This window comes from Perca flavescens, chromosome 24 (genome assembly GCF_004354835.1).
Source record: "Perca flavescens isolate YP-PL-M2 chromosome 24, PFLA_1.0, whole genome shotgun sequence".
In the NCBI taxonomy this organism is placed as follows: domain Eukaryota; kingdom Metazoa; phylum Chordata; class Actinopteri; order Perciformes; family Percidae; genus Perca; species Perca flavescens.
The window spans coordinates 11,987,862-12,015,129 of NC_041354.1; the positions used below are offsets into that span (position 1 = coordinate 11,987,862).

At 43.6% G+C, this 27,268-nt stretch overlaps 1 protein-coding gene across 5 annotated transcripts in view; it reads left to right on the forward strand.

Annotated features, from left to right (window-relative positions):
- The window catches only part of LOC114550836 (receptor tyrosine-protein kinase erbB-4), a 269,352-nt gene that overhangs the window by 127,142 nt on the left and 114,942 nt on the right, over nt 1-27,268 (forward strand). For all 5 annotated transcript variants that reach the window (XR_003691760.1, XM_028571747.1, XM_028571751.1 and 2 more), the window contains one exon: nt 10,140-10,291. Coding sequence is in view for 4 of the 5 variants with exons in the window: in XM_028571747.1 (XP_028427548.1) it covers nt 10,140-10,291 (152 nt within the window). In the remaining variant the exon portion in view is untranslated. The remainder of the gene's footprint in view (nt 1-10,139; nt 10,292-27,268) is intronic.

The following is a 27,268-nucleotide window of genomic DNA, read 5'->3' on the forward strand; positions in this document are numbered from 1 at the left end:
TTGCTGAAACACCATCATAAACACTGTTAACAAACATCCTTATAAATCCACAGCCAGGGTTAGCAGATAATTTGTCACAGTTTTGCTTCAGTGTGGAGAAATCGCTTCCTTTGCTCTCAGGAAATAACACTTCAAGGGTTTGTGAGCTCCAGGATGAGCTGCGTTTGGATGTTTGCCCCTTGTGCTGTTAAAATTGATAGCTCCAAACTTTAACAATTGTACACACCGTTTATCAGGTGGACACTTGAGATATTAGTCTTGCAGTCTAAGAAGCAAATAGGCTCGCAATGTGACTGTAGCTAGCTGAGCTAAAGGCAGATAAGACTTTAGAAAACAGCAGTCGCTGACATTAAAGAACAGCTTGTTTGTATATGGTCAAATTGAAAAGATTTATTGTTATTAAATGCAATTAACAATAACTTATTTCACCAGTCAATTGCTGTTAAATGACAAAAAGAAGAACCACGAGACGGCAGGAGGGTACTTTACGACAACATTGAATGCACCATGAGCTCACGTGGTGTGATTGAACACACCATTAAGTCCCGTCAGTGTTTCTCCGACAACTGTGACTACGGCAGTGGCCATGGTGCAGCTGGTATATGCTCTGTGTCTGTAGCTGCAGACTGTTGCACATACCGGCGTTGGAATCTATTGGAGTGGAATACAGCCACACGTTAGACCATTTCGCTGCCAGCAGTTTAACCGGGTTTAAGCCCAGCTAACGTTACAAGCTAACGGTAAGTTACCTGCAGCCGAGTGTAGTGTTCACTAGCATCACGTGCACTGATGCTTCTGTTGCCTCTAATGTCCGTTTTAGAGCACCAGAGAGCAGGTGGGGGTGGGGGAGTGGGGGTTAGTTTTAGCTCTAGATGGACAATGTCTGTAGATTTTTATGACTTTATGTATCTGTATTGTATACTATACTTTGTCTGTATTTTATCTACCTGCCCACTGACTACAGGCGGAAACTGGCAATTTGTTTTTTGTGCACTGTCCCTTTTCAAATAAATAGATTACAAATTACAAATTTTACCCAAAGGTATAAATAAAATAAACTTTTTATTACCGTTTAAATGAATATACTCCTTCCCCGACTTCTAGCAGCTCATAGTCTTGATTTTCTAACATAAACGAAGGAAGAAAAACAGAAGAAGTCTTGTGGAACACGCGATTGTTTGGGAGGTTATTCAAATCTTATTAGGTATCAGATGCCACATTGTCTACATCTGATGAAGAACAACGCAACATAATTTCGTATCCATTCCTGACATTAGTCATGATCCCTTGAGATTTGCACAAAATGAAACCCTGCGTTTTGATAGTATTGGCGGTCTGCATTTTTTCTTCAATAGACATCCATGTATGTAAATTCAGGAATTATCTAAACTATATAGTAGTTTTATATTGGTTGTGGCAGAGTCCGCCGTTCCTTCGCCGTATCAAGATTGCCTACCTCTGGGTAGGGATTCACAGGCAAACGATGCATATAAGCAATAAGTTCTTGCAAATGGAGAGTCAAATTTTAAGACAAGAAAAGAGAAGGAGACTGATGGGAAAATGAGACAGTTTGAGCCAAAAACTGCATCAAGAGGACAGAAACATGATAAGAGAGCAGGCATCGAGAGAATAAGAGCTCAAGAAGAGGCGGCAATGTGAAGGAGAAGAGATGAAGTGAGAAATGAGAACAAGCACAGCCCAATATGTCAGTGTGAAGAATTGGGGAGGCTATTGTCTGCCTTCGTCTCTCACCTCGTGGATGGATCGAGAATATGGGCTCTATAGCCAAAACCACCGTGAATACATGCCCACACATCTCTCTGCTTTAAAAAAAATGTACGTTTCAGTGACAGGTATAGGAAAATATTGTGGGTGGGGTTACAAAATGTACATTTCAGTGACACATTGGATAAGAATAGGACATGAACCCCAGTCTCCTGGGTGAAAGTCCTGTGTTATTTGACCAATCCACCAACGTGCCTCCTTATGCGGATTTTCGGACTTTCATACTACTCTCTACCATTTTGAATACTACGGTGTGTCCCATACAGACGCTAAAGGTTGATTTTTGCGTTGATATCTGACGCTTAGAGCCACTGACCAAGCGACCATATTTCACGAGTTTGGGAAATGGCTTGTGCCTATCCTGCATTCAGGGACGGACCAGGGCTAAAAAAACTGCCCCGGACTTTCTCCCAAATAGGCCCCTCATCCGGCCATCCGCCCCTAGCTGTGCGCGACAGACACTAGCCAGGATGTCCTGATACCATGCCACAAATACTGTAGCCTATCAGACAAGGTATTCACAGTAACATCTCAAAACCGATGATAATAATTGGGTTGTGTTTATTAATGAAGCCTCAGCCTTCAAATAATAACAGAAAATGTAAAATGCCATTACATCTGCATTGAAAATCAAATACAAATTCTGAAATGTCACTGGCTACAGAAACCCCAAATTACAGAAACTTGTAATTATAAAACAGTATAGAGTATTACTAAGGTTATTAGCTATTATTGATATAATATGTGTTGCTTTGTGTTAAAGAATTAGCATGGAATAACCTGATTAATATTTTGTCAATGTCTATGGCCCAAATGACTAGGCCCTATAAATGTTGTCTGTGAAGCTTTCACAAACAACCACCAGGTCTTTGCCAGTTCCACAATAGTAAACGCAAATATGAAAGACAAGGAAAAACTGCACACTGATGGAAGACAAACAGAAAGTGCAAGATAGGATCTTTTTAAACTTTTGGTTAAATTTGGTGAATTATTTAGCCCCCTTCCCTGTTTGTTAGCATGTTTAGAGCGGTACCAGTGCATGCCTGACCTTTTCCCATTTAATTAAATACCATAGTCTTCATCCTAGCAGCAAAAGTGAGCTCACTACAACCTCTCATATACAACCAAGTGAAATTGTGGTCAACCCGCGATTAATTTCTAACGTGTTTTAATGTTTCAAATTAACCAAACAGAAATTATTAAACACGTTAAGTTTGACAGCACTAAATGGCACGATCATTTTAATAATTATGATGCACACTCATGTTGATAGCTGACTATGCAATTCGCTAAGATAGGAGAAAAAGACAACATATTATAATGTGTCCGGCTCCTGGCACTTACCAGTACCTCTTGCTGATGTGAAATTAACTCTGTGAGCTTTTTGTACTTTGCTGCATCAGTCTTGAGAGCCCTCTTTTCTTTGAATTTTTCCCATCCACCTTTCTCCTTAAGTTTTCTACTAGCCATCGTCACGTCTAATGACGTACGCCTATAGACTGGGTAAACCCAGCCTGATCTGGCGGCGATTTGATTTCGCCCTGTAATGTTCAATCTTAAAAGATGGCGCTTGGTCTGGTGATAGCCAGACTAGTAGGCCTACTCTTCTTCCTCAGTTTATTTTTTACACGTAGCATATTAGTGATCGTATTAGCGCCGCTTGGTGTTGGCTGTTAATATTGCTTTATTAGACTTTTATTAGACTGTTGGACGGCCATCGGTTCTGGACTTCTCCCGAACGCACAGATTGTCAGTCCGTCCCTGCCTGCATTAACCAATGCAGCTTGTTTTTAAACGCAAGGATGCTCCCTCATTGTTACTAAACTCTGTTCCAAGAGGAACGGTGGGAGACAGGATTAAGTTGTAATTGAATTTAGGGAGATTAAATTCAGTCAGTTTGAGAAAGAAACGCTACTTGAAGGGATACACCAGCAGCAAAACTGGCTTATGCAGCTCAAAAGTTGTTCTTTTTGTTCCTCTTTAATTCAATGCACACGCATGTGTGTGCGCACACACGCCTCATGGAGCCAGCACACACATACAGAAATGGACACAAAAAGACATTAAATGCACACATTGCATATGTATTTGAAGTGGCCCGAGACCAAATCATCTCTGCCTATAAATGTTGCCAACTCAAGCCTTTCCTTTTCTTATTGCTCATTATCTATTAGTTATAAAGACATGGCTGTCATAAAAGTGAATGAGAAAACTGACCCTCTAGGGAAGGAATTGAGGCATTGGAGTCTGGTTTTTGCACTGCTGGACTGCTGAGTGCATGACAATCCCCAAGAATAGTACTACGTAATAATATTGCCAAGAGCTCACTTGTTCTTTTCTTTCTATTGTTCTCTTTTTTTTCCCCTGTTGGCTGCTCTGTTTCTTTCCTGTTCTTCCCCCTGTTGCATTCATCTTCCTGTCTTTATGACCATTTTTTTTCTTTCTTTCTCTTTTTCCTCTATTTTTCTACTAAAACTTTTTCTGTCCGTCATTCTTGCTCATCCTTTTCTGTAATGCTGATGAATTCCAGTTCATAAATCAAATTTCGAGACTGTTCTCGCCATCTTAATGACAGTGTTTGTCTAGTGTTCCATCTGCATATTGCTTTCTATCAACAGTCAGTATTGGCGTACTTTAAATGTGACCATGGATCTTTTCCTAACCCTATAACATAACAACAAAAATCGATAAATAAAGCTTAATTACAGATATTGTCTTTTTTTATTGCACTCATTAATTTTCCTTGTCAAAAGCTAATGCACACAATGCATATTGACCTGCCAATAGTGAAGTTGGAAATTTGAGTGTGTCATGCTAGCAGCAGATAATGTAGCTTTGAGCATCTAGCCTCAAGCACAGGCACAGGCTACAGAGGTCTAATAACCTCAGTTCATTCTAACTACAGTACATTCCCCCCTCCCAAAAAAAACCCAGTGGCTGACCTAATGGAATGGAGTCTTCTTTATTTAATGCTTTTCAGGCACAGGGTGTCCATCATGGTGCTGTACAGAATGAGTGAAATGCATCCTTTGAGGTGTCCTGCTATATGATTCAATGGCCACCTGCCAGCCAATCAACCTTTTTTTCTTTTCTCCATGATGATGGAAAAGCTGTCGCCAGACATGAGGCAGTGGAAGCTGTTTTTCTAGTTTCAAATGAAACAGGATGGGTTTCTGTAATAAAAAACAAAAACAAAAAAAAACCTAGTTTCAAAATAAAACAACCCTTATGAACTGTCACACTTATAATATGTAACCACTTAGATAAGGTTAGAGAAGTGTAACTGTCATGGTTTAAAGAAATCAACGTTGGTGTTTTTGGTAAAAGGCAGGGTTCAATCTCAAGACTCTGGTGAGTCACTATGCTGTTTGAATTCCACATAAATGTAACTAAAGGATATAGTTTTTATGTCTTTGTTTTAATTTTTTTTTCCTACCCATGTTTAATATTATGTCATGCGCTCTCTCTTTCTGTTGAAAAAATGAGCTGGGGGCATGCTGCCTTGCCTCTCTTTATCTCTGACACAACTGTAGAGATATTCTGCCTATTGTCCTGATTGGCAGATATCTGCTCTTCCCCCCACCCCCACCCTCCCACCCAACCACACACACACACACACACACACACACACACACACACACACACACACACACTGGCGCTGTCAAGTGGACGTGGCCCTGTGTCACTGATGCATTAATGGGGGAAAAAAGGCCAACGGCTCAATACTTGCATTGTCCACCGCTGAGCCTAAGAGAGAGGAGAATGGAGGGAGGGCTGAGACAGAGAAATGGATAGCTAAGGGGAGAAAAAAAAGAAATTAGGAAAAGCGAGAGGGAAAGAGGTGGAGCAGATGGATCCAGACACTTTCAAAATGAGCCCAGAGAGAAGAGCATTTACAGTAGAGCGTGTCGATATGAATGCTAATGCTCCTGGAAGTCGTTCCCACTCACACAAATACAAGATTGTGTCTCTCTTTCTATCCCTGTCTCTCCCTCTCTCTCAATTCTATTTGCTTTACCTTGCTTACTCACCCTGAATGAGCACAATTTCTCTCCTGTGTGTGTGTGTGTGCGTGTGCGCGCACGCTCTGCCGGCTGATATTGGCTTTTGAGAGTTGTTTTCCCCTCACTTTTCACCTCTCCCCTCTGATCTTTTATCGCCACACACAGGCATAAACTCGCGCGCACACACCCACGAGTAGGCTTCAATAACAGATTATTACAGACGCCCGCTAACCTTTCATCCCCACACACAGAAAAAGATCGCGCACACACATGCTTTTATCGATCCGACCAATTTTAGATCCTTGCAGACTTCCTTTGAGTTTAAATCGTTCCATAAAATTACTCATCTGTGTGTGTGTGTGTGTGTGTGTGTGTGTGTGTGTGTGTGTGTGTGGTCAGCAAATCTCATTTATCGCCATAGCTCAGGTACCCCCACTGCCATTCCGTCCCACACAGCCTGTACCCACAGCAATATGGAGTATCGCAGAGCAGAGGAAGCGCACTCATCGTTGCAGAGCCAACGATCCATAAAGCAATATGGGAGTTTACGAGCTCTGAATGTTGTTCAATATAGGGGCAAGTTCAACTATGCAATAGGCCATTGCTTTCCTCGTTCTATCCTCTCTTTCTGAAGTTCTTGTACTTGCATGGGGGGAATATGGATTTTGGCTTATTAAAACTGTACAGCATGTGTATTTAAAGGACATGAAAAAAGGTGAAATGGAAATGAATGACTACCATAGAAAAAAAAAGCCCTTTATAATTTCTGAAAGCCCAAAGTAACTAATCTTCTAATTCCTTCCTTTGCCCAACAGTCCAAAACTCAAAGATAGTCAGTTTTCAATCATAGAAAACCAGCAAATTTCCACACCTGTGAAGCTGAAACCAATCTTTTTTTTGGGACATCTTAGCCAACAGAAATGACTTAACTAAGTATTTGATCATCAAACCATTTTGGGATTTTTTTCATAGCAGCTTTAATTCATCTCAAGTAAAAAAAAAAGCATTTTCAGTACAATGCCGTGTAACAGTAAAGAATAGTGGATAAACATATACAATACATTTAAACACATTGAATAATAATAATAATAATAATAATAATAATAATAATAATAATAAAGCTTTATTGCAGACACAGGTCCATGTCACACATTATACAGCACAAATAGTAGAAAAAAGATACATAATACATAGAAATACATAGAAATTGCATATTAGCCTATGATATACAGGCTATTACACCAATGCCGTCTTAACCTAGAAGTGTATCTATAGCAGATTTTCAGAGGGATGACTAGGGCTTCAATTATGTGGTTCTCTGACTGGTCCAGGTGACACATAAAACTAAACATCCGTAGTCTGAACACACAACTGCACTTTAAAACTATTTCAGTTCTTAAAATGTCCAAAATCTGTAATTTCAATGGTTTTGTAGTTCATTTCAACCAGAGGGAGCTGCACAGACTCTGTACAGACAAGTGCAGGGAGCCCTGAGAGTGGAGTAGTTTGACATTGGAGGAGTAAAATGAAAGCAGGTACTTGTAGAGTTGCCAATGAGTTGTTAACAATGAATCAGAACACTTTCCGATAAAGGCCAGAGTGATGTAAATACTGCAGCGCTCAATTTGCAGAATCCAACATACAATAGTACATCTCTCTAACCTTCGACATAAACTAAAGTATACTTTTACACCAAAGCTTCCAGTGTTGTCATGCTAGCCTTTGCTGTTGCATTTCTGGGGTGTTATTACAAGCAAAAATACAATTATAGGTCAAGTTAAAGGTCCCATGACATGGTGCTCTTTGGATGCTTTTATATAGACCTTAGTGGTCCCCTAATACTGTATCTGAAGTCTCTTTTATATAGACCTTAGTGGTCCCCTTATACTGTATCTGAAGTCTCTTTTTATATAGACCTTAGTGGTCCCCTAATACTGTATCTGAAGTCTCTTTTATATAGACCTTAGTGGTCCCCTAATACTGTATCTGAAGTCTCTTTTATATAGACCTTAGTGGTCCCCTAATACTGTATCTGAAGTCTCTTTTATATAGACCTTAGTGGTCCCCTAATACTGTATCTGAAGTCTCTTTTATATAGACCTTAGTGGTCCCCTAATACTGTAATGGAAGTCTCTTTTATATAGACCTTAGTGGTCCCCTAATACTCTATCTGAAGTCTCTTTTTATATAGACCTTAGTGGTCCCCTAATACTCTATCTGAAGTCTCTTTTATATAGGCCTTAGTGGTCCCCTAATACTGTATCTGAAGTCTCTTTCCCGAAATTCAGCCTTGGTGCAGAATTACAGCCACTAGAGCCAGTCCCACAATGAGCTTTCCTTAGGATGTGCCATTTCTGTGTCTGTAGCTATTGAGGAGGAGAGAGAGGGGGGGGCAAGGTGGAGGGTGGCGGTGAAAGCCATGATGTCTCTCTCTCTCATGGGTGGGCCAAATTCTGTGTGGGCAGAGCAGAGAAAGGGGAGGTAACCTTGCTCCTTCATGCCATGGGACCTTTTAAGTGTTTAAACAAATGACTGATGGTGTGTTTTTATCTTGTGCAAGACATTGACTCAGACACCCGTCTGGACCAATCCCTAAAGCCAGTCAAGTTCTTCTCAGCAGAAATGAGAAGGTTATATTTCTGCTGCATGCCATCTTAAAATGACTAAAGAAGAAATGTGAATGTAGGGTTAGACTGTAGGTAAGAATGTGAGGAGCGATGGAAACCAAACCAGTTCATGTAGTCAAAAATTTAAATTCAGGTTTAGAAGTTGAAGCGCTGACAAACTTTAATGAGTAGTTTAATTACAATCGAGCCTAACTCCATTCCGGTGCCTACCGCACACAAACCTCCAGTTGTGCCCGTGGCAATGCGGCGATGACGCCAGCTGAACGGAGCAGATGGTGGCAGGACTGAGGCTGACTGGCTGACTGACTGACTGGTGGAAAGGCTGGCAGGGATGGAAAGAGTGCTTGATGGAAATAGAAGGAACTAATTACAGTGGTAGCTGCCGCATTAGTCGATTGCCATCGATTTATCTTTAGCGCTGTTGACAAAACACAATCATTTGCAGAATCTCTATGTTGTAATGTGTTTCTGCAAAGAGATGAAAAGCAGATGCATAGTTTAGTTTTTTCATTGTGATCATGACACTTCTTGAGAGCAGGAGTTAAATGTGCCCTCTTTGTCCCTTCTGGCTTTTTTTTTTTTTTTATTCTCTGATTGTAACTGTTTCTATTGTCAGCCATACATAAGCTCCCTTGGTTTTTGTGCCTTTCTCAAGCGCATTTTAACAGTTGCTTTTGAGGGCGGATAACATATTTCAAAGTTCATATTCCATTAATATTATGCAATGACGCATAACGACAACTGTCTGGCTTCATGTCTGCTTTACAAAGCCATGAGGAGCAACATTAGTAACTTGTATAATTGTTCTAAAGCTTCTAATGGCTGAAGTGTGTGTGTGTGTGTGTGTGTGTGTGTGTGAGGGAGGGGGGGGGTGTGTGTGTGTGTGTTTCTGTGCTTTTCTTGCTAAAATGTGCTACTTTCTAATTGCCTGGCCTTCCCACGCACTCACTATAATATCTTCAAAGTCTTGTAATCTTGTCAGCCGACTAAAGGCTCCAAGTGAAACCCTCTGTAAAGGTCAACCAATGCAATTTGAATATCTATGATTAAATGGTGTGCCGGTGCCAGGCCCAGACTGTAGGTCACTGCCTCAGAGAAATGATATTCACCCTTCTCACCCCACTTGGCCCTCCCCAAGTCTCGACTCTCGCAGCTCCCTCATTGTCAAGGGTCACGTCTGCACTGTTTTTAGCAATTTAAGTCATCTCCTGACCCATTCTTTCTCTACCACTATTCCCTCTGTCCGTCAATCCTTCTCTGCATTTCTGTCTTTCCCTCTGTTTGTATCTCATATTCACACAACGTATAGTTCTAATCCCGAAATCCCCTATCCTGCCTGAATGTCTATTTTCTGCCCTCCTTATCTCATTCTCCATTCATTATCTCACTGATACTAACATTTTTCAGAGACTGTGCTTTACAGCAGTCATTGAACCATGCATCTACAGTCTGGCATGTTAGCTAAAACCTTAGTAAGTGCAGTCAAAATAACCCTGTGGAAAAGAGATTTCAAGATAATGACTATCGTGGTCATGACTGACCATAATTTGTTAATTATACTTTCCTTGAATTTGAATTCCATGTTCTGAAAATTGGTTCTTTGGCTCTGTCCATAGAGGTCAAACTTGACTTTCTGAATGTGTCATCATATTTGCATGTGCTAATTTGCTCGATAGGACAAATTGCCTCTGAAGTGACACCGTTTTTCTGTCCCCGTCTCCAGTTTGTCCCGGCACAGAGAACAAGTTGAGCACTCTGTCTGACCTGGACCAGCAGTACCGCACCCTGAAGAAGCTCTACGAGAACTGTGAAGTCGTAATGGGCAATTTGGAGATTACCAGCATCGATCGAAACCGCAACCTCTCCTTCCTCAAGGTAGGAACGTTGAACCGTTTGTTTCCTCCAGATATTCACAACATCGTACTGCATCTGTGTTACGTAGGTAGAAATAAAGAGACAAAGACAGAATGTTTCAACACTGTGGATTCAGGACCACGGAGAGAAAGAACGGAAAAAAATGAGGTTGAATGTTTCAGTGAGAAACAGGGTTGTTTCAGCACCATGGATAGAGATGAAAGCTCAGCTACTCATTAACTTATTTTCTACATAGTGCACGTTCAGTAGTTTAGGCTATGGTGAGCAATAACTGTTTCAGCACCATGGATAGAGATGAAAGATCAGCCACTTATTCACTTTTTTCTACATAATACACATTCAGTAGTTTAGGCTATGGTGAGCAATAACTGTTTCAGCACCATGGATAGAGATGAACGCTTGGCCACTCATTCACTTTTTCCTACATAGTGCACACTCAGTAGTTTAGGCTATGGTGAGCAATAACTGTTTCAGCACCATGGATAGAGATGAACGCTTGGCCACTCATTCACTTTTTCCTACATAGTGCACACTCAGTAGTTTAGGCTATGGTGAGCAATAACTGTTTCAGCACCATGGATAGAGATGAAGTCTCAGCCACTCATTCACTTACATTCTACATAGTGCACGTTCAGTAGTTTAGGCTATGGTGAGCAAAAGTTTGAGATTTTAGATGTTTCAGCACCATGGATAGAGATGAACGCTCTACCACTCGTTCACTTTTTCCTACATAGTACACATTCAGTAGTTTAGGCTATGGTGAGCAATAACTGTTTCAGAACCATGGATAGAGATGAAGTCTCAGCCACTCATTCACTTATTTTCTACATAGTGCACGTTCAGTAGTTTAGGCTATGGTGAGCAAACATTTTAGATGTTTCAGCACCATGGATAGAGATGAACACTTGGCCACTTATTCACTTTTTTCTACATAGTACACATTCAGTAGTTTAGGCTATGGTGAGCAATAACTGTTTCAGCACCATGGATAGAGATGAACGCTCTGCCACTCATCACTTCTTTTCTACACAGTGCACGTTTAGTAGTTTAGGCTATGGTGAGCAATAACTGTTTCAGCACCATGGATAGAGACATAAAGAGAAACAGAAATGGGATGTTTCAATTCATGTTTAGAGACAGGAGTTTTTCAGTTGAAGTTGCTCTGAACTTCAAGTGTCATATCAATTACGTCGTTACTCCTGACAACTAATTCACATTAAATCAGTCGGTGCTACACACTCAGACACACACACACACACACACACACACACACACACACATACGCAGAGATGTGAAGCAGACAGAGTCTCTAGTCTTTGTTCAAGTCACAGTGAGACACGGAAATGCCGCTAAAGAGGACACAAGTGTCGTTACACTTTTTAAAACTTCCTGCGGACAGCGTTTGCTACAGTGTAATGGCGAGATCACCGTGCAGTTTGCTTAACTTCCGAGACGGACTGGTTTTCTCTTTTGCCCAGGCAAAGTGACTTTATAGCACCTATAGCACCTTTTAGCAGGCAATTTAAAGTGCTTTACATAAAACATTAAAGAGCCATTCAAAACTGTCGTGAAAATAAAACGGGCTAAAAAAAGAATAAGATACAAATACAAGAATAAGACTATATATCCAGTCATGTTTCACCATGTAAGTTTTCTTTAAAGTAGTGTTAAAATCTAGTCTGGTTCTTGTGAACCCAATCTCGTGTCTCGTCTCGTGAGCTGAGTGTCTTGTCACCGCCCAAGGAATTACCCTTAATTGTCTGTTTCTCTTTAACTGTCCCCACTGTTTCTTCAAGCTCGGCAAAGCATTACGAAGCCTCTGGTGGCAGGGAGGCACCCAGAGACTTGAATGAGATCTTCTCATTCTCACCAATAACGCACAAGAAATGAGTGAATTTGCATTTCAGCATGTATGTTGCCAAGTCTATTGTAGCAGCTCCTTGTCGGGATTCATTTAATGGCATAACCTGCTTGGCTTGTTCACAGGAGTGGAGAAATAGATGTGGAAGAATAGCCATTAATATCCAGTCGACTACTTCTTTACTATGCTATGCTATATATTTACTATGCCTAAAACTAATTTCCCATCAGGGACAATACAGTGCATTATATTCTGTACAGTGTAATGGATAAGGTTGCTAATTTAAACTCTCAAAAGTTGAATTACTCCTTTTAAGAGACAAGAGTCCATTTTTTTTGCGTTTGCATTCAAGGCAGCTAATGTTGCTGGATCTCTTATGTGGACAGTGTTACAATATGTAACCAGCGATGAGTTCAGCATTTTGTTTGGAGAACTTGTGAATAATAATTGAAGCCCTTTTGCCAGCACAATACAACACAATACAGTACAATGGAACTGATTATAAGGTACAAGTAGGAATGACTGTGGAAGGCATGTCTGTGACGCTGCAGGGAAATGAGCAGAACTCTGAATGCAAAGAGCCATCGCCATTCCTCTCAAACACAGCGCTCTCTGGGGTCTGGGGCTGCTCTCTGTATTTGCGAGTCATTGGGACAGTGGTTAAAAATGATCTTGTGCTAAGCATGTGCACATACTGTACGTGCCACCAGGCGCCATCCCCCCCCCCCTTGCTGTTTAATGAAGTGAGGTGTAGTCTAATTACTGGGCCAGTGCTATCAAATGAATACCATAAACAGTCCCATTAGGCCGAGCATCATTAGGGAAACAATTAGGCATCTGGGGGATGTTAAGTGGATGTGAGGGGGGGGGTCAGGTTTCGGGAGCTGTGTGGTTTCCATGGGAACTATGTAGCAATCACGCTGTTGGTCACAAGAAGGCTATACTGTGAGGACGGAGAGTTTGATGGCGTTGTGGTTTACTTTTACGGACAACCCCTTTTTCATCCCTGTGCATCCCTGTGGAGGCTGGTGGCATTGAACCCGAGTGGACAATGTTCAAAGTTTCCATTGCTGAAGCTGCGGCGAGGAGCTGTGGTCTTAGGGTCTTAGGTGCCTCAAGGGCCGGTAACCCACGAACACCGTGGTGGACACCGGTGGTCAGGGAAGCCGTCCGACTGAAGAAGGAGTCTTTCCGGGATATGTTATCCCAGAGGACTCCGGAGGCAGTTGCAGGGTACCGAAGGGCCTGGTGAAAGAGGCAAAGCAGCGGGTGTGGGAGAAGTTTGGAGAAGACATGGAGAAGGACTTTCGGTCGGCACCAAGGTGCTTCTGGAAAACTGTTCGCCACCTCAGGAGGGGGAAGCAGGGAACCATCCAAGCTGTGTACAGTAAGGATGGGACACTGTTGACCTCAACTGAGGAGGTAATAGGGCGGTGGAAGGAGCACTTTGAGGAACTCCTGAATACGACTAATACGCCCTCTATGGTAGAGGCAGAGCTGGAGGATGATGGGGGATTGTCGTCAATTTCCCTGGTGGAAGTCACTGATGTGGTCAAACAACTCCACAGTGGCAAAGCCCCTGGGATTGATGAGATCCGTCCAGAAATGCTCAAGGCTCTGGGTGTGGAGGGGCTGTCCTGGTTGACACGCCTCTTCAACATTGCATGGAAGTCTGGGACAGTGCCAAAGGAGTGGCAGACCGGGGTGGTGGTTCCCCTTTTTAAAAAGGGGGACCAGAGGTGTGTGCCAATTACAGGGGTATCACACTTCTCAGCCTCCCCGGTAAAGTCTACTCCAAGGTGCTGGAAAGGAGGGCTCGGTCGATAGTCGAACCTCGGGTTGAGGAGGAACAATGCGGATTCCGTCCTGGTCGTGGAACAACGGACCAGCTCTTCACTCTTGCAAGGATCCTGGAGGGAGCCTGGGAGTATGCCCAACCGGTCTACATGTGTTTTGTGGATCTGGAGAAGGCGTATGACCGGGTCCCCCGGGAGATACTGTGGGAGGTGCTGCGGGAGTATCGGGTGAGGGGGTCTCTTCTCAGGGCCATCCAATCTCTGTACGACCAAAGTGAGAGCTGTGTCCGGGTTCTCGGCAGTAAGTTGGACTCGTTTCAGGTGAGGGTTGGCCTCCGCCAGGGCTGCGCTTTGTCACCAATCCTGTTTGTAGTATTTATGGACAGGATATCGAGGCGTAGTCGGGGTGGAGAGGGGTTGCAGTTCGGTGGGCTGGGGATCTCATCGCTGCTTTTTGCAGATGATGTGGTCCTGATGGCATCATCGGCCTGTGACCTTCAGCACTCACTGGATCGTTTCGTAGCCGAGTCTGAAGCGGTTGGGATGAGGATCAGCACCTCTAAATCAGAGGCCATGGTTCTCAGCAGGAAACCAATGGAGTGCCTTCTCCAGGTAGGGAATGAGTCCTTACCCCAAGTGAAGGAGTTCAAGTACCTTGGTGTCTTGTTCGCGAGTGAGGGGACAATGGAGCGGGAGATTGGTCGGAGAATCGGCGCAGCGGGTGCGGTATTACATTCAATTTATCGCACCGTTGTGACAAAAAGAGCGCTGAGCCAGAAGGCAAAGCTCTCGATCTACCGATCAGTTTTCGTTCCTACCCTCACCTATGGTCATGAAGGCTGGGTCATGACCGAAAGAACGAGATCCAGGGTGCAAGCGGCCGAAATGGGTTTCCTCAGGAGGGTGGCTGGCGTCTCGCTTAGAGATAGGGTGAGAAGCTCAGTCATCCGTGAGGAGCTCGGAGTAGAGCCGCTGCTCCTTCGCGTCGAAAGGAGCCAGTTGAGGTGGTTCGGGCATCTGGTAAGGATGCCCCCTGGGCGCCTCCCTAGGGAGGTGTTCCAGGCACGTCCAGCTGGGAGGGAGCCTCGGGAAGACCCAGGACTAGGTGGAGGGATTATATCTCCAACCTGGCCTGGGAATGCCTCGGGATCCCCCAGTCGGAGCTGGTTAATGTTGCTCGGGAAAGGGAAGTTTGGGGTCCCCTGCTGGAGCTGCTCCCCCCGCGACCCGACACCGGATAAGCGGATGAAGATGGATGGATGGATGGACCCCTTTTTTGATTTTTTTTGGGGGTGGGGGGGTTAAAATGATGTATGTTACATTTTACATTATGGTAACTTCAATCCCTTGTAAAATAAGCTCAGAAAACAAGACTTGAAATTAAATGTTTAACCATAGGTTTTTCATCTTACACATTTATTTACATGTATTTACAACTTCTCAAGATAGTTTTTTTATTTATTTTTTTTTTTGCTGCAATTTTGAGTATTGCATCATCGGCAACTTGAAGCAACACGCAGTTCGTGCAAAGTTCAATGTTGGTATTCATATCTACACACACACACACACACACACCTAAAGATGCACACATTTCGCAAATACACCACGGGGATTCATATATTCTAAGCTTCAGGCTATCTGGGAATGGCTAAGGCGACGTGATGCACTTGGACTCTCTATAGAAAACAGTGGCCTAGGAGGTGCATAACGTGTGGAACAATATGGATGTGCGCAGTGTGGATAGAGAAAAGGAGGGAGCGAGCAAGCGAAGAGCTAGAGGGTTATCGCTTTTATGGCAGGCAAAAACAGCTGCTGTGCTGAAATTAAAATGTTTAGCTGCCGTGCCGCAGGGTTGTGTGTTTGTGTCTGCATATATTGGTGTGTTTGTTTGTGTGTGTGCGTATGAGGAGAGAGCAGGATAGGGCACAACACAGGACAGCGATGGAGAGTGAGGGAGGGAGGAGGTGAGGGCAGGCACAGACATGGGGTGATTTTTGTCCTGCTGAGAGGCTGCCAGTTAGATGGATGACATGGCTCTGCAGCCTCCTCAGGTCCAGCTTTCTTCCAAACCACATCTCTCCGATTTTCCCCTCATTCTCTGCCTCCCTTCTGTAGACCCAGCGTGAGTGCAAGAGGGCCAGCAATATGATGATGAAGTTAGTATTATAGCCCAGTCCGATCACATTTGGGTCAATTTATATTCTTAAATAAATCTTAGCGTTTGTTTTATCCAGCTTGGAGGCCCACATGGGTGGAGCTAACTCCATTAGGTCATTAGAAAGCCATGTGCATTTTTTAAATCCAGTATCTAAGGTTGCATTGTTTGTGTCTGACCTGAATTGACCTTTTGAACCTTTGAACTGTAACGCTGTTTGAGCCCCAGTTTTTCTTTTGCACATAACTTATGACTCCGATCATTGCATAATGTGTGGCTTTTTATGGCTTTAGTCTAGCTTAATGCCAAATCTATTGAATTACCACGGATACAGAGGTCAGCGAGGACTTCTCATCAATCTCCATCTCATCCAGAGAATGGCAAGAATCCAAATTCTACAACTGCTCAGGGCTCCCTCAGAAGTACTTTTTGGTTGGGGAAATTAAATGTGTTGCGAATACAGACACAGGTGTCTAAAGGGCATCACCGTGCCGCCGCCGCCTGGCATACCTCCTCTGTCTAGTTTGCTGGCCAGCTCCCCTGGCCACTGTCTGTCTGTCAATCACAATGACCCATTTTTCCTAGAAGAAAAGCAGGGAGCCGCGCCAAGTGGCCTGCAGTGGCCCACAACCAGCTAATGATGTCACCTAGGCTGAAGGACTCTTCATTAAAGCCGGATCAATCTGCCTGGCCAGCGCTGCAAAACACAGGGCGCGATGCCAGGGCTGCAGCTGAAAGCAGGAGGGACCGGGGAATTCTGTCCATAAAGCCAGGATGTGGTTTAAAGTCTCAAACTTCCTCCCCAGAGGAATTTATCACAGGTTTGGGATACAAAACGCACACAAGCTTGTAGACACACACCCTTCAGCCACAAAGAGAGAGATGAATGACACGGTCACAGAGGTGTATACTATGTCGACACGCAGACAGAGACACTCTTTACAAGAGCTTATCTCTGGCAAACACCAGCTGAGAGAGACGTAAGAGCAAAGAAAGAAACAGCTTTTTTAACAAGCACTCATTTCCAAACCTTTTTATAGGGGAAAAAAGAAAAAAAACAAAAACACGAGGGGTAGCGTGGCTCCTGTGAGTTCAGTTCAGAACAGCCAGGCAACAGAGGAGAGAAGAAAATAGAAAGAGAGGAGGGAAAAATCCTCGCACCAAAGGCTTCCCTTTTTCCGTCGGCTGTATTTCAGCTGCAAATGAAAGCGCTCAGCTATTCTGCAGCTCAGCTATTCTCAAAGCGTACATCCTCAGAAATCTATTGTGGAGGCACGCCTTCTGTGCTCCGCTGCCTCATATGCTTAGCAAGCTACCTGTGTGTGTGTGTGTGTGTGTGTGTGTGTGTGTGTGTGTGTGTGTGTGTGTGTGTGTGTGTGTGTGTGCTCAGTCCATTTACTTGCGGCATGCTGTGTAGATTTTATATTAGCAGAGGTGTTAAAGTTGAGTCAAAGTGAGGTTACAAGATACACTTACCAGAGGGTAATGGTTGCTTATCTCGGAGTGTTCCTATTTCATGACAAACTTTCATCCTTTTTTTTTTTTTTTTTTCTTTCAACGTCAGCTACAGCTTGCAGGATTTTGTCCTTGCTCTAACCTGATGAGATCAGTGTGCAAGTCCGAGATTACTGCTTCTCTGCGTGTCATTATTCAGCGCTCATCTGATCGCTCTTCTCTCTGTCTGAGAGTGAGACGCTGCGCCATTAATTTACTGTGAGGCAGTAATTCACACTTCGCTCTATCACACTCGTTTCACCGTGTCTGTCCTTCACCGGTGTTTGCCATTCACCCACCGTTCATACATTATATGGTGCCCGTACGTTTGTGTGACGAAATGATTTCCCAAGTTTGGTTTGCAAGAACTTGACCGGCCAGCACACCGCTCCGATCCCTGCAGACAGCATCCAAAATCCTGTGGGAAGTCTTACCAGAAGAAGTAATTTGAGGCTGCTATAGCAGCAGATTAGGTTTTGGTTTTGGAATAAAGTCCCTGAGGTGGACAATGGGGACTAGAGACCATATTAACGTACACACAAAACAGTCCCCATAGACTGTAACTGCCCAGTGTCCATATACTTTTGGGCATGTAGTGTTTTTGGAAAGTCAGTTTCCCCAATTAGTTCAAGTGCTCCTCTCTCTCACTCTCTCTGTCCCCGCTCTCCATAAACATTTCCCACTATTGTGCTCCATGTGGCACAATGGCTGTCACGGGGCCTCCTCACAAAATAATGACACCATGATCCTGAGCGACGGTTGGAGAGGGGCGTGCGCGCCTGGCCAATCGTACAGTTTCATTAGCCTCTGAACCAGCTGAGGAGCTCATAAAAGGTTGGGACTGTCGCCTGGAACGGGGGCCGTTAGCGCCTCGCGGGAGCCTGGCAGCGTCTGCATAATTACAGCTCTTAACGCTGGGAAAATTAGCACCCTGCTCGCTCCAGCCAGCACCCTGCCAGATCGCAGTGGCACTACCCTGATGTATCTTATATGCCGGTAATTGTGGGGTAATAGAGGCGTACAAGTCCAAGAGAAGAAAACTATAGCATTTTACTTTATTATATTTTATTTTCCATTTGCTTCCTCACCAAGGTGTTTTATGCAGAGTAGTTTGACCAGAGGGAAGTGGTACGACTAAAAAAAAAAGCATACCTTTTATTAGTCCCTCGGGGGGTAATTCAATTTTAAAACAACTCTGACACACACACACACACACACACAGGCCCAAAATGCACAAACCGGACCTACAGACATGCGTCAGAGCAATGGGGGTGCTAATGGACAGGCGCCTCGAAGCAGTTGGGGGTTTGGCGCTTTGCTCAAGGGAGCCTCGTCTGCGCCCAGGAAGCGCACCTCTCCAGCTACCAGTCCACCACACTCCATACGTCAGTACAGGGACTTGAACCGGCGCCTCTGTTTTCCTGACTTCAGGAATTTGTAGAAATAGAGAAGCAAAGGAAATCTACACTTATTCTTACAGACGGCTTGTTGGAAATGTGACATGATCTCATCCTGTTGGCTGGTGCTTTTTTTTTGGGACAAAAAATAGAACTAAAAAATGACCTTTTTAGATAGATTTATGTTACTTGCTGGCATATTTATTATTTAAAAGAAAACAAACTGTAATCTGGATATTTATTTCAAACTTCAGAAATTCTTCTTGTAAAAACTTTAGTTGAAAGATGACATTTTACCTAAATCCCTGATTCAGGGTTAGCATTTCTGCAGAGCTACACACTGTGTGTGTGTGTGTGTGTGTGTGTGTGTGTACTTCTTTCACACTCTTCCCTCAAGCCATACAGAGGGACAAAAACTAACAACCAAAAACATCTTGATGTCTGACAGATGAATATGGACGGATCTGTCATATCCCCCCATTCTGTCGTTTTGATTGTCCATCAGGCCACGCCACGCCACAGCTAACCACGAGCTAGCATTAGCATCCAAGCTATGACAGCAAAAGGGCACACAGGTCTTTCATCTGTGGCGCTTCTTACACTGAATTATAACTTCTTCTCTGCTGCTGCTGTTTTACCTTGTAGTAAAAATACGGAAAAGGCATACATCATACTGTACATAGAAATGGATGTATGCACATTTAAATGCATGCACATTGTTGACAGAGTGGGCAACTTTTTAGCAAACTGCCCTGTTGGACCTTCTGCCCCCAGGGGGGTTTGGTAGGTGGTACGACTGAGACACTGCTCCTGCTCATTACTGGACTCCTGCTCGTCTCGCCTGCAGCACTGGAGAGCTTTTGTGTCAGTGCAGAGTGAGGTGCAGAGAGGCCAGAGTAACAGAATAAAGGCAAACTCACGCGTATGCTTACAGCACATATTATGGAACCATACACCCAAACACTAAACATGCATGCTCACAACCTGCCATCATGTATTCAGGATCCAATTGTCCTGCTCAACTATGCATGACTGTGTGTGTGTGTGTGTGTGTGTGTGTGTGTGTGTGTGTGTGTGTGTGTGTGTGTGTGTGTGTGTGTGTGTGTGTGTGTGTGTGTGTGGTCGGCTGCGTGCCTGCTTTTTTTTTTTGTGGGCCTGATCAAAGCAGACAAGGTGCAGAGCATAGGTCTCGGAGGTGAAATTAAAATCTTGCTGCTTCCATGGCGCGGAGGGGGAAAGTGATTACCGTTAAATTAAAAGGTACGACCATAAAAGCCGGCCCCGAACGAACCCTCGCAATTCATCAAAATGATCCCACGGTGCGCCTTTTGCTTATCAAATTGTAAAATATTGTCCATGACACTGGCGTAACAGGGGCGTAATGAATGCACTAAATCAATTCCGAATCACTCTGCGCAGAGTGGCCCTGCTGGGATGCCGTCATTATCACAAATTACGGTGGCAAATGCATGGGCCGAGAGGAACGTATAAAAGCTCTCGCGGTGTCTTCCCCTCCCTGTACAACCAATCCTGTCATTCCCCCGCTCTCTCTAACTCAGTGAGTGTAAAACAGTGTGGCATTTCTCTCCACTCACACCATGCTGTCTTATTACCAGGTGTGAATAGTGTTAGGAGTGCTAAGTGAGCGCTATTTTAGAACGTTTTGAAATGATTCCGTTGGCTGCCGCTGACGTGGGGGCTTAATGACGACATGCATGTCTTCATCTTTAAAGAGGTAAAGCAAAGAGATTAATATACTTAGTTTTAGTTCTTCCTTTTTTATACCTGAGGATAATGAACACTGAGAGACTCAGCACACCGTTCCAATTTAAAAAAATAAAACCGTGTTATTGCTTAAAGTGGTTATTTACTCCCACACAACTGAAAGCCTTCCCTCACTGAGTGATATAAGAATGCAATTGTAGAAGTTCAAAGCTCTTTTCTTTTTTGTCATTTTTGCACGAGATATGGATGTGCTTGTTGCTTCCCCAAAGAAATGATCTTATCTCTCGTTTTTTTTTTTTTTTTTTTTTTTTTTTAAGATTATTATTTATTAGAAAGTGGATAGATATGAGAGGGGGAGAGAGATGGGGGATGACACGCAGCAAAGGGAAGCAGGTCGGATTCGAACCAGGACTCAGCCAACATGGGGCGAACGCTCTTACTGGGTGAGCTAGAGGCTGCCCCTTATCTCTCTTATCTTATTAATAAGTATCTTAGTAATATAGATACCTGTATATATGATAAACCTCTACAACCCTGTGAGTACAACAGAAATATTAATACAATTAGGTGTCATAATAAAGATGTCCTTCCTAATTTTTTGGCTTGAAAGATTTGGCCAGAATTCATTATTTTCCTCGACAAATACCCCATCTGAAATCCACAAAAAATGTTGACATAAAACTTGCTAATGGACCTTGTGGTAAATGTCAAAGATGAATCTTTAATCTGCTGAGAAAGATACGATCACAAGCTGCAGAACTGCTACTAATGGTCCTGGCAGTGAGATCGTTAAGTCAACTTAATTCCGATTTCATGTTAGCTCTGAGTGGGCAGCGCGGTATATTAGGGCGAGCAGCAGGAATGCAACCTGTGTCTCTGTGAAGAAGAATCCCCAAACATCCTTCCTCTGGCACCGCCCAGAAAGTTGGGAAACATTGAGAGTACTAAGGGTACCATACTTCTGCGGCGAAAAGTGAAGCCAGGCCAGGTTTGTTTTTCTTGTCTCAACAGCTTCCCATGAACTTTCTATAGTCTTCAGATCTAAGCTGCTAACTGTGAGACAGACAGACAGACAGATCATATGCCTTTTTGGAGGCAGCATACACATCGTAGAGTCAGGATAAATTATGTACGCCTATTGCATCATATCATTTCCTAAAGATTTTGTGTCTCGCGATGATTTATACAATTTTTTTGGCAATTGCATATTGCTCACAGTGCACCCAACAAAATTTGAATTTCCTCAATCCTGTAGAGTTCCAGAGTTGATTAAAGTGTGTTTGCATGTGAACTCCAAGTTGCACATTGTGTGCATGCAAAACATGTTTGATAGTCTCGCATCGGCACACATTTTATTATTCCTGGGGGAATGATAGTGGCACAGGATGCAAAGAGAAAGCAGGAGGAAAATCACATTTGCAGAGAAAGCAAGTTCTTTTCCTTCTTCATCTGGAATTGGAATGAATTTAATCAAATATCCATTTATGAACAACAACATCATCAGCATAAACTAAATCTCCAATGTTATTGCTCCACAGGCCATACAAAAGCATGGTATTGTTGGTATTAGTTTACATTACATTAGTACATGTGTGAGAACTTCCATTAAATACAAGTTTCTATTAAAAATTGAATTGAATGTTTCCTGGCTCTACAAAATAAGGTCTTTCTTATCCTGTTTTCTTTCTCATACCTTTCTAGAAATGCCTAAAGAAAGTAGATTAAAACATATTCTTTTAGGGATCAATAACCTCAAATTAGCCGCAACATTAAATGCTGCTTACAGGTTAATGCATACCTCCTAACAATCCAATAATAAATCACATATCATAATGATGATTACAGCTTCTTCATGCTTTATAAACCAGCACATATGAATACAACCACCAACTGCTGGACTGCAGCAGACTTTGATGAATTGTGGAATACACTTAAGCTCTAAATGCCACTCCTAAATGGCATTAGGATACGTGTGCATTAAGTGTGGGTTATCTGTGCAGGGTGTTGGCATTTTCTTCCACAAGTGGGACACAGTTGCCTTCATACATGCTGGCGCTTGAGTGCTAAAGATCCCTAAATGGGTGATCTGGGACAAACCTAGCATGTTATAGTGGTATTCTACCTTAAGTATGCTATCGTTGTCCTCTTGGCTCCATTATCCCTTCTTATTCAGCTTGGTGTCATGCAGCCACTGGGATTTCAAGTTGCTCCCAGTGCAGTGGAGACACGGTGCACGTCACATCTGTGACAGCGGTCCTGCCATTTAGAGCACCCAGCCTTTCCCCTCGGCCCTCTTTTCAGATATTAAAAACTCATCTTAGTGGCTGATTAATTTATGTGTGTCTAAATTGTTTCTCCCAATGCCTTTTTAATATCTGCCTCTCGCAGCTGCCTTTGGGAAAATGCTGCTCCTGCTATGCTGAGTGGAAGGAACAGATTGCGTTCCACAGTGACATTTACACCACGTACGTGAGAGTGTGAGCATGTGTCTGCGTGTCTATGTGCGCAATACATATCGAAAATGTTATCACTTTTGTAGTAAGTCCGAGGACAGTACCAAGAAGTTGATATACTGTTGATGTTCGAAGGGGCAATTTTTAGCACTGCATTTTACTTTTACTTACTTTGTAGCACAAAATGTTATAATTCAGCTCAAAGCACCACAGTGCCTAAGCACACAGCCTCACAGAGGCAGTAGCATGGCTGTAGACTTAAAGTCTTGTTCTTTGTTTTTGAGAACTGCTGCACAATTGGAGCTCAGCAAAACAATGTAATGGTTAAAGAGACCAGGCAAAAGCCGCAACTATCTGCCTGCTAAAAGTCCAAACTCCAGACAACCACACAGATTGAGCTACTGTCTGACACCATCCAATTCATTTCAATTTTATTAATAGTATCAAATCATAACAAGATTTATCTCAAGACACTTTACGGAGGTCTAGACCACACTATAATTTACAAAGACAATTTCCCATGAGCGAGCATTTGGTGCAACAGTGGCGAGGAAAAACTTCCTTTTAAGCAAAAACCTTGGACAGACCCCTGGCTCTTTGTGGGCGGCATCTGTCGCTGCCGGTTTGGACACAGACACTGATACAGATATACAGATATAGAGAAATATGATTCATAATTGTAGAAGTTTGATGATGAACAGTGGCAGTTATAGGAACAATAAAGATAGTTGAACTAGGACTAGAAATAAAAGTTGTAGCAGTTCAGAGCGCAGCGGGGGGTTGCGGCGCATAGTAGGGCGTAGCAGGGCATTGTGGGGCATAGCAGGGCATTGCGGGGCATAGCAGGGCATTGTGGGGCATTGCGGGGCATAGCGGGGCATTGCGGGGCATAGCGGGGCGTAGTAGGGCGTAGCAGGGCATAGCAGGGCGTAGCGGGGCGTAGTAGGGCGTAGCAGGGCATAGGGGGGCGTAGTAGGGCGTAGCAGGGCATAGCAGGGCGTAGCGGGGCGTAGCAGGGCGTAGCGGGGCGTAGTAGGGCGTAGCAGGGCATAGCGGGGCGTAGCAGGGCATAGTGGGGCGTAGTAGGGCGTAGCAGGGCATAGCGGGGCGTAGTAGGGCGTAGCAGGGCATAGCGGGGCGTAGTAGGGCACAGCAGGGCATAGCGGGGCGTAGTAGGGCACAGCAGGGCGTCGAGCAGGACCACGGCGGCAGCTGCAACCAGGATTTAAGTGCCAAACCAAGCCTTCGAGAAAAAGGACAGTTATGTTCCTTTCTGTTCCATCATGTTACTTTCTCTTTCTGTCCTTAAATGGCTGTAACTCCATTAGCGCTACTGTCAACTCTGTCCTATTTATTGTTACCTATAGTGTATTGTACATATTCTTAAAATAGGTACGCAGAAAGCAAAAACTCATCTCCTATACTCAATACTCAACTTACGCCTCTGGGGCCTCGTGTATAAATGTTGGGTACGCACGAAAAGCTGGTTTTCACGCACACGGTGTGATTTATAAAAATTAACGTGACGTGAGAATGTGCGGTCCGTCACGCAAACTTTTGAGCAGACGTGAGAATATGCGGCCGTCCGCAAAGTGGTCTCTGTAACGTGGCGAATTCTGAGTGAAATCTACCAAAACTCACCAAACGTTACAAAATAAAGTTTCCACTTCACTTACTGGCATACGTCTACGGCGTTTAAGAGAGATTATTTCCGCTGGTACTCCATAAAAGTTTGATCATTTATGTGGATAATGTTTCACATCATCACCCAGATGCATGTTGTTTGGTAACTGGTGCGCAGGACCTGGCGTATGCCCGGTTTTATGCATGTGAATATTTCTGTGCGTAGGTACTTTTCAAGTTTTGGCCATGCGCCATCTTCTGGTATGAAAGATGCATTCTTTTCTACATGAGGCCCCAGGAGTTGGTTTCCATACTGGCAGAAAACGTATTCCATGCATTTCCGTCCTGAGTTATCTGCTCTGCTGGCAGGAACCCACAGTCTAAAAAAAGCACGATGCTTTGTTTCAGGAAAAATCTCATCACAAAGTTCAAAATATATTGAAACAAATATTACAGTTTTTTTTTGTGGGGTGGGTTTTGTTCTCTAAAGGTGCTCCTGATCCAGCTGGGATTGCAACCAAAACCCCTAGAGCTGAACAGAACAGAAAACTGCAGGCTTCTCCGAGAGAAACCAAAACAAGTTGAGAAAAATTGAATTTCATATATAAAATGGTTTATTAAGGGACAAGAAAGGAGGCGGATGAGTTGCTTAAAGGAAAGCTTGGGCAGGAAATGTAGAGATGAAGGAACAGATCTCTAGATTAGATTTTTATATTTTATGTCTTTGCAACATGCAACTTCGTTGACTCAAGCATCTCTGCCGACTTCCTCCTTAAGCCATTTTTCATGCTGCTCTGTTCCTGGATCACCCAGAGTGGTTCTGACACAAGAAGCTACAGCCATTTTAATTTGGCTTTGTCATTTTTGCCCCAAAATAGGGGATGGAAGGGATGAGAGAGTTTGAGAAACCAAAACCACATCCTTGAATATGTCCGTCACGCTGGCTTCATTAGAAGTCAATAGGATACGGAGTGGATATTCATAGGGCTGTGTGTGTTATGTCACCAAACCTTAACGCCTTCCGACAGGTGTGTAAACACACACACAAATGATGTCAACATCCATCGGAGTGTGGGGGAATCCTATGTACGTATGAATGAAGCTTTTTGACAGGCATTTGTCATGTGTGCTCTCTCAGATTTCATTATGTAGTCAAATTGATTTATATTGCCAACCCACCCCCTCTACGAACGATGCGCAAAGATGTCCCTGTAATTCCACAAACACACACACACACAGGTGCCTGCACACGGACATACACACACCTCGCGCTGCCACCAATCAGGACATCCATCTCCGATTAGGGCAGTTTGATTCCAGAGTAATGAAGTAGTTCAGCGCTGAAACGTGGTGGGCTTCATAACTGCTGATGATGCCACTGCCATTATTTTCTACTGAGGCAAAATGGCTGACAAATACCCTCCCACATACACACACACAAACATACGCCCCCACACTTTATGAAGAGACAAGACATATCAAATCTGACATGGTTGTAATCAGTCCCACAGCTGCCCTGTATACCTGGCCTGAATAGATTTGTAGTCTTCTACAGTTCGTATGTGAGGAAGAAAAGTGTTTTAAGTATGAAAACACAAAGGTTGAGTTTTGTGATGTAGTAGTTATGCATGTATAGGAATATAATAGTTAGTATGAACGTATGATGTGTGCATGTAGGTAGCATTTTGTGAGATTGTGGTGCCCTGTGTGAGAGGAAGTATGATTTATGTCCTCAGTGATATTCTATAACACAATCATTGCCTGTAACTTCTTATTTTCCGTACATTCACAACTCTCCACACTGGGAATTCATTTTTTATTTTATTTTTCGTCTTCCTTCCCATTGCCGTGAATTGATTATCCAACAAAGTCTCGCATTGTCTTCGATTGGCTGCATCCTACCTCTGCACTGGGCCCAATCATCAATCACTTGGAAGGGCCGTTAAGCACCTTTTCTTCCCCAGAGGAGTGAACTGACGTTGGGCCTCGGAGGCCACTCAGCTCCTCCTCCTCCCTGGAGTCCCCCCATGCAGAAGATTGGCCCCTCCCATTAGGGATCCTGCCAGTTCTCAAAATCTCAGTCCTAAACTGGGATGACCGTGAATAATGAGGGACTTAAATATGAGATACAGGACCTAGGTGCTGTAGAAGATAACATGCTTCTCACTTTTTTTCCCCTCCATAGCTACTGTCAAGCGAGCAGGAGCCAGCCTGTGGCTGACGTGCACTAGCTTTGTCACATAACTGCATTATGTAGGGTCCCCAAAGGCTACAGCATAATGCGATACGCCATGCAACTGTTGCTGGGTTGCTACAACAGCCTCTCCTCATGAGTTATGTATTAGTGTTTTCTCTGCGGCTAAAGGAACAGATACTGTACCGCACTGTCACTGTTTTAGTTTGGCCTGCTAATGCGCAGCAAACTTTCCCCTTTGGTGAATTTAATTTCAGAGTCAGGGTCTTTACTGTAAAT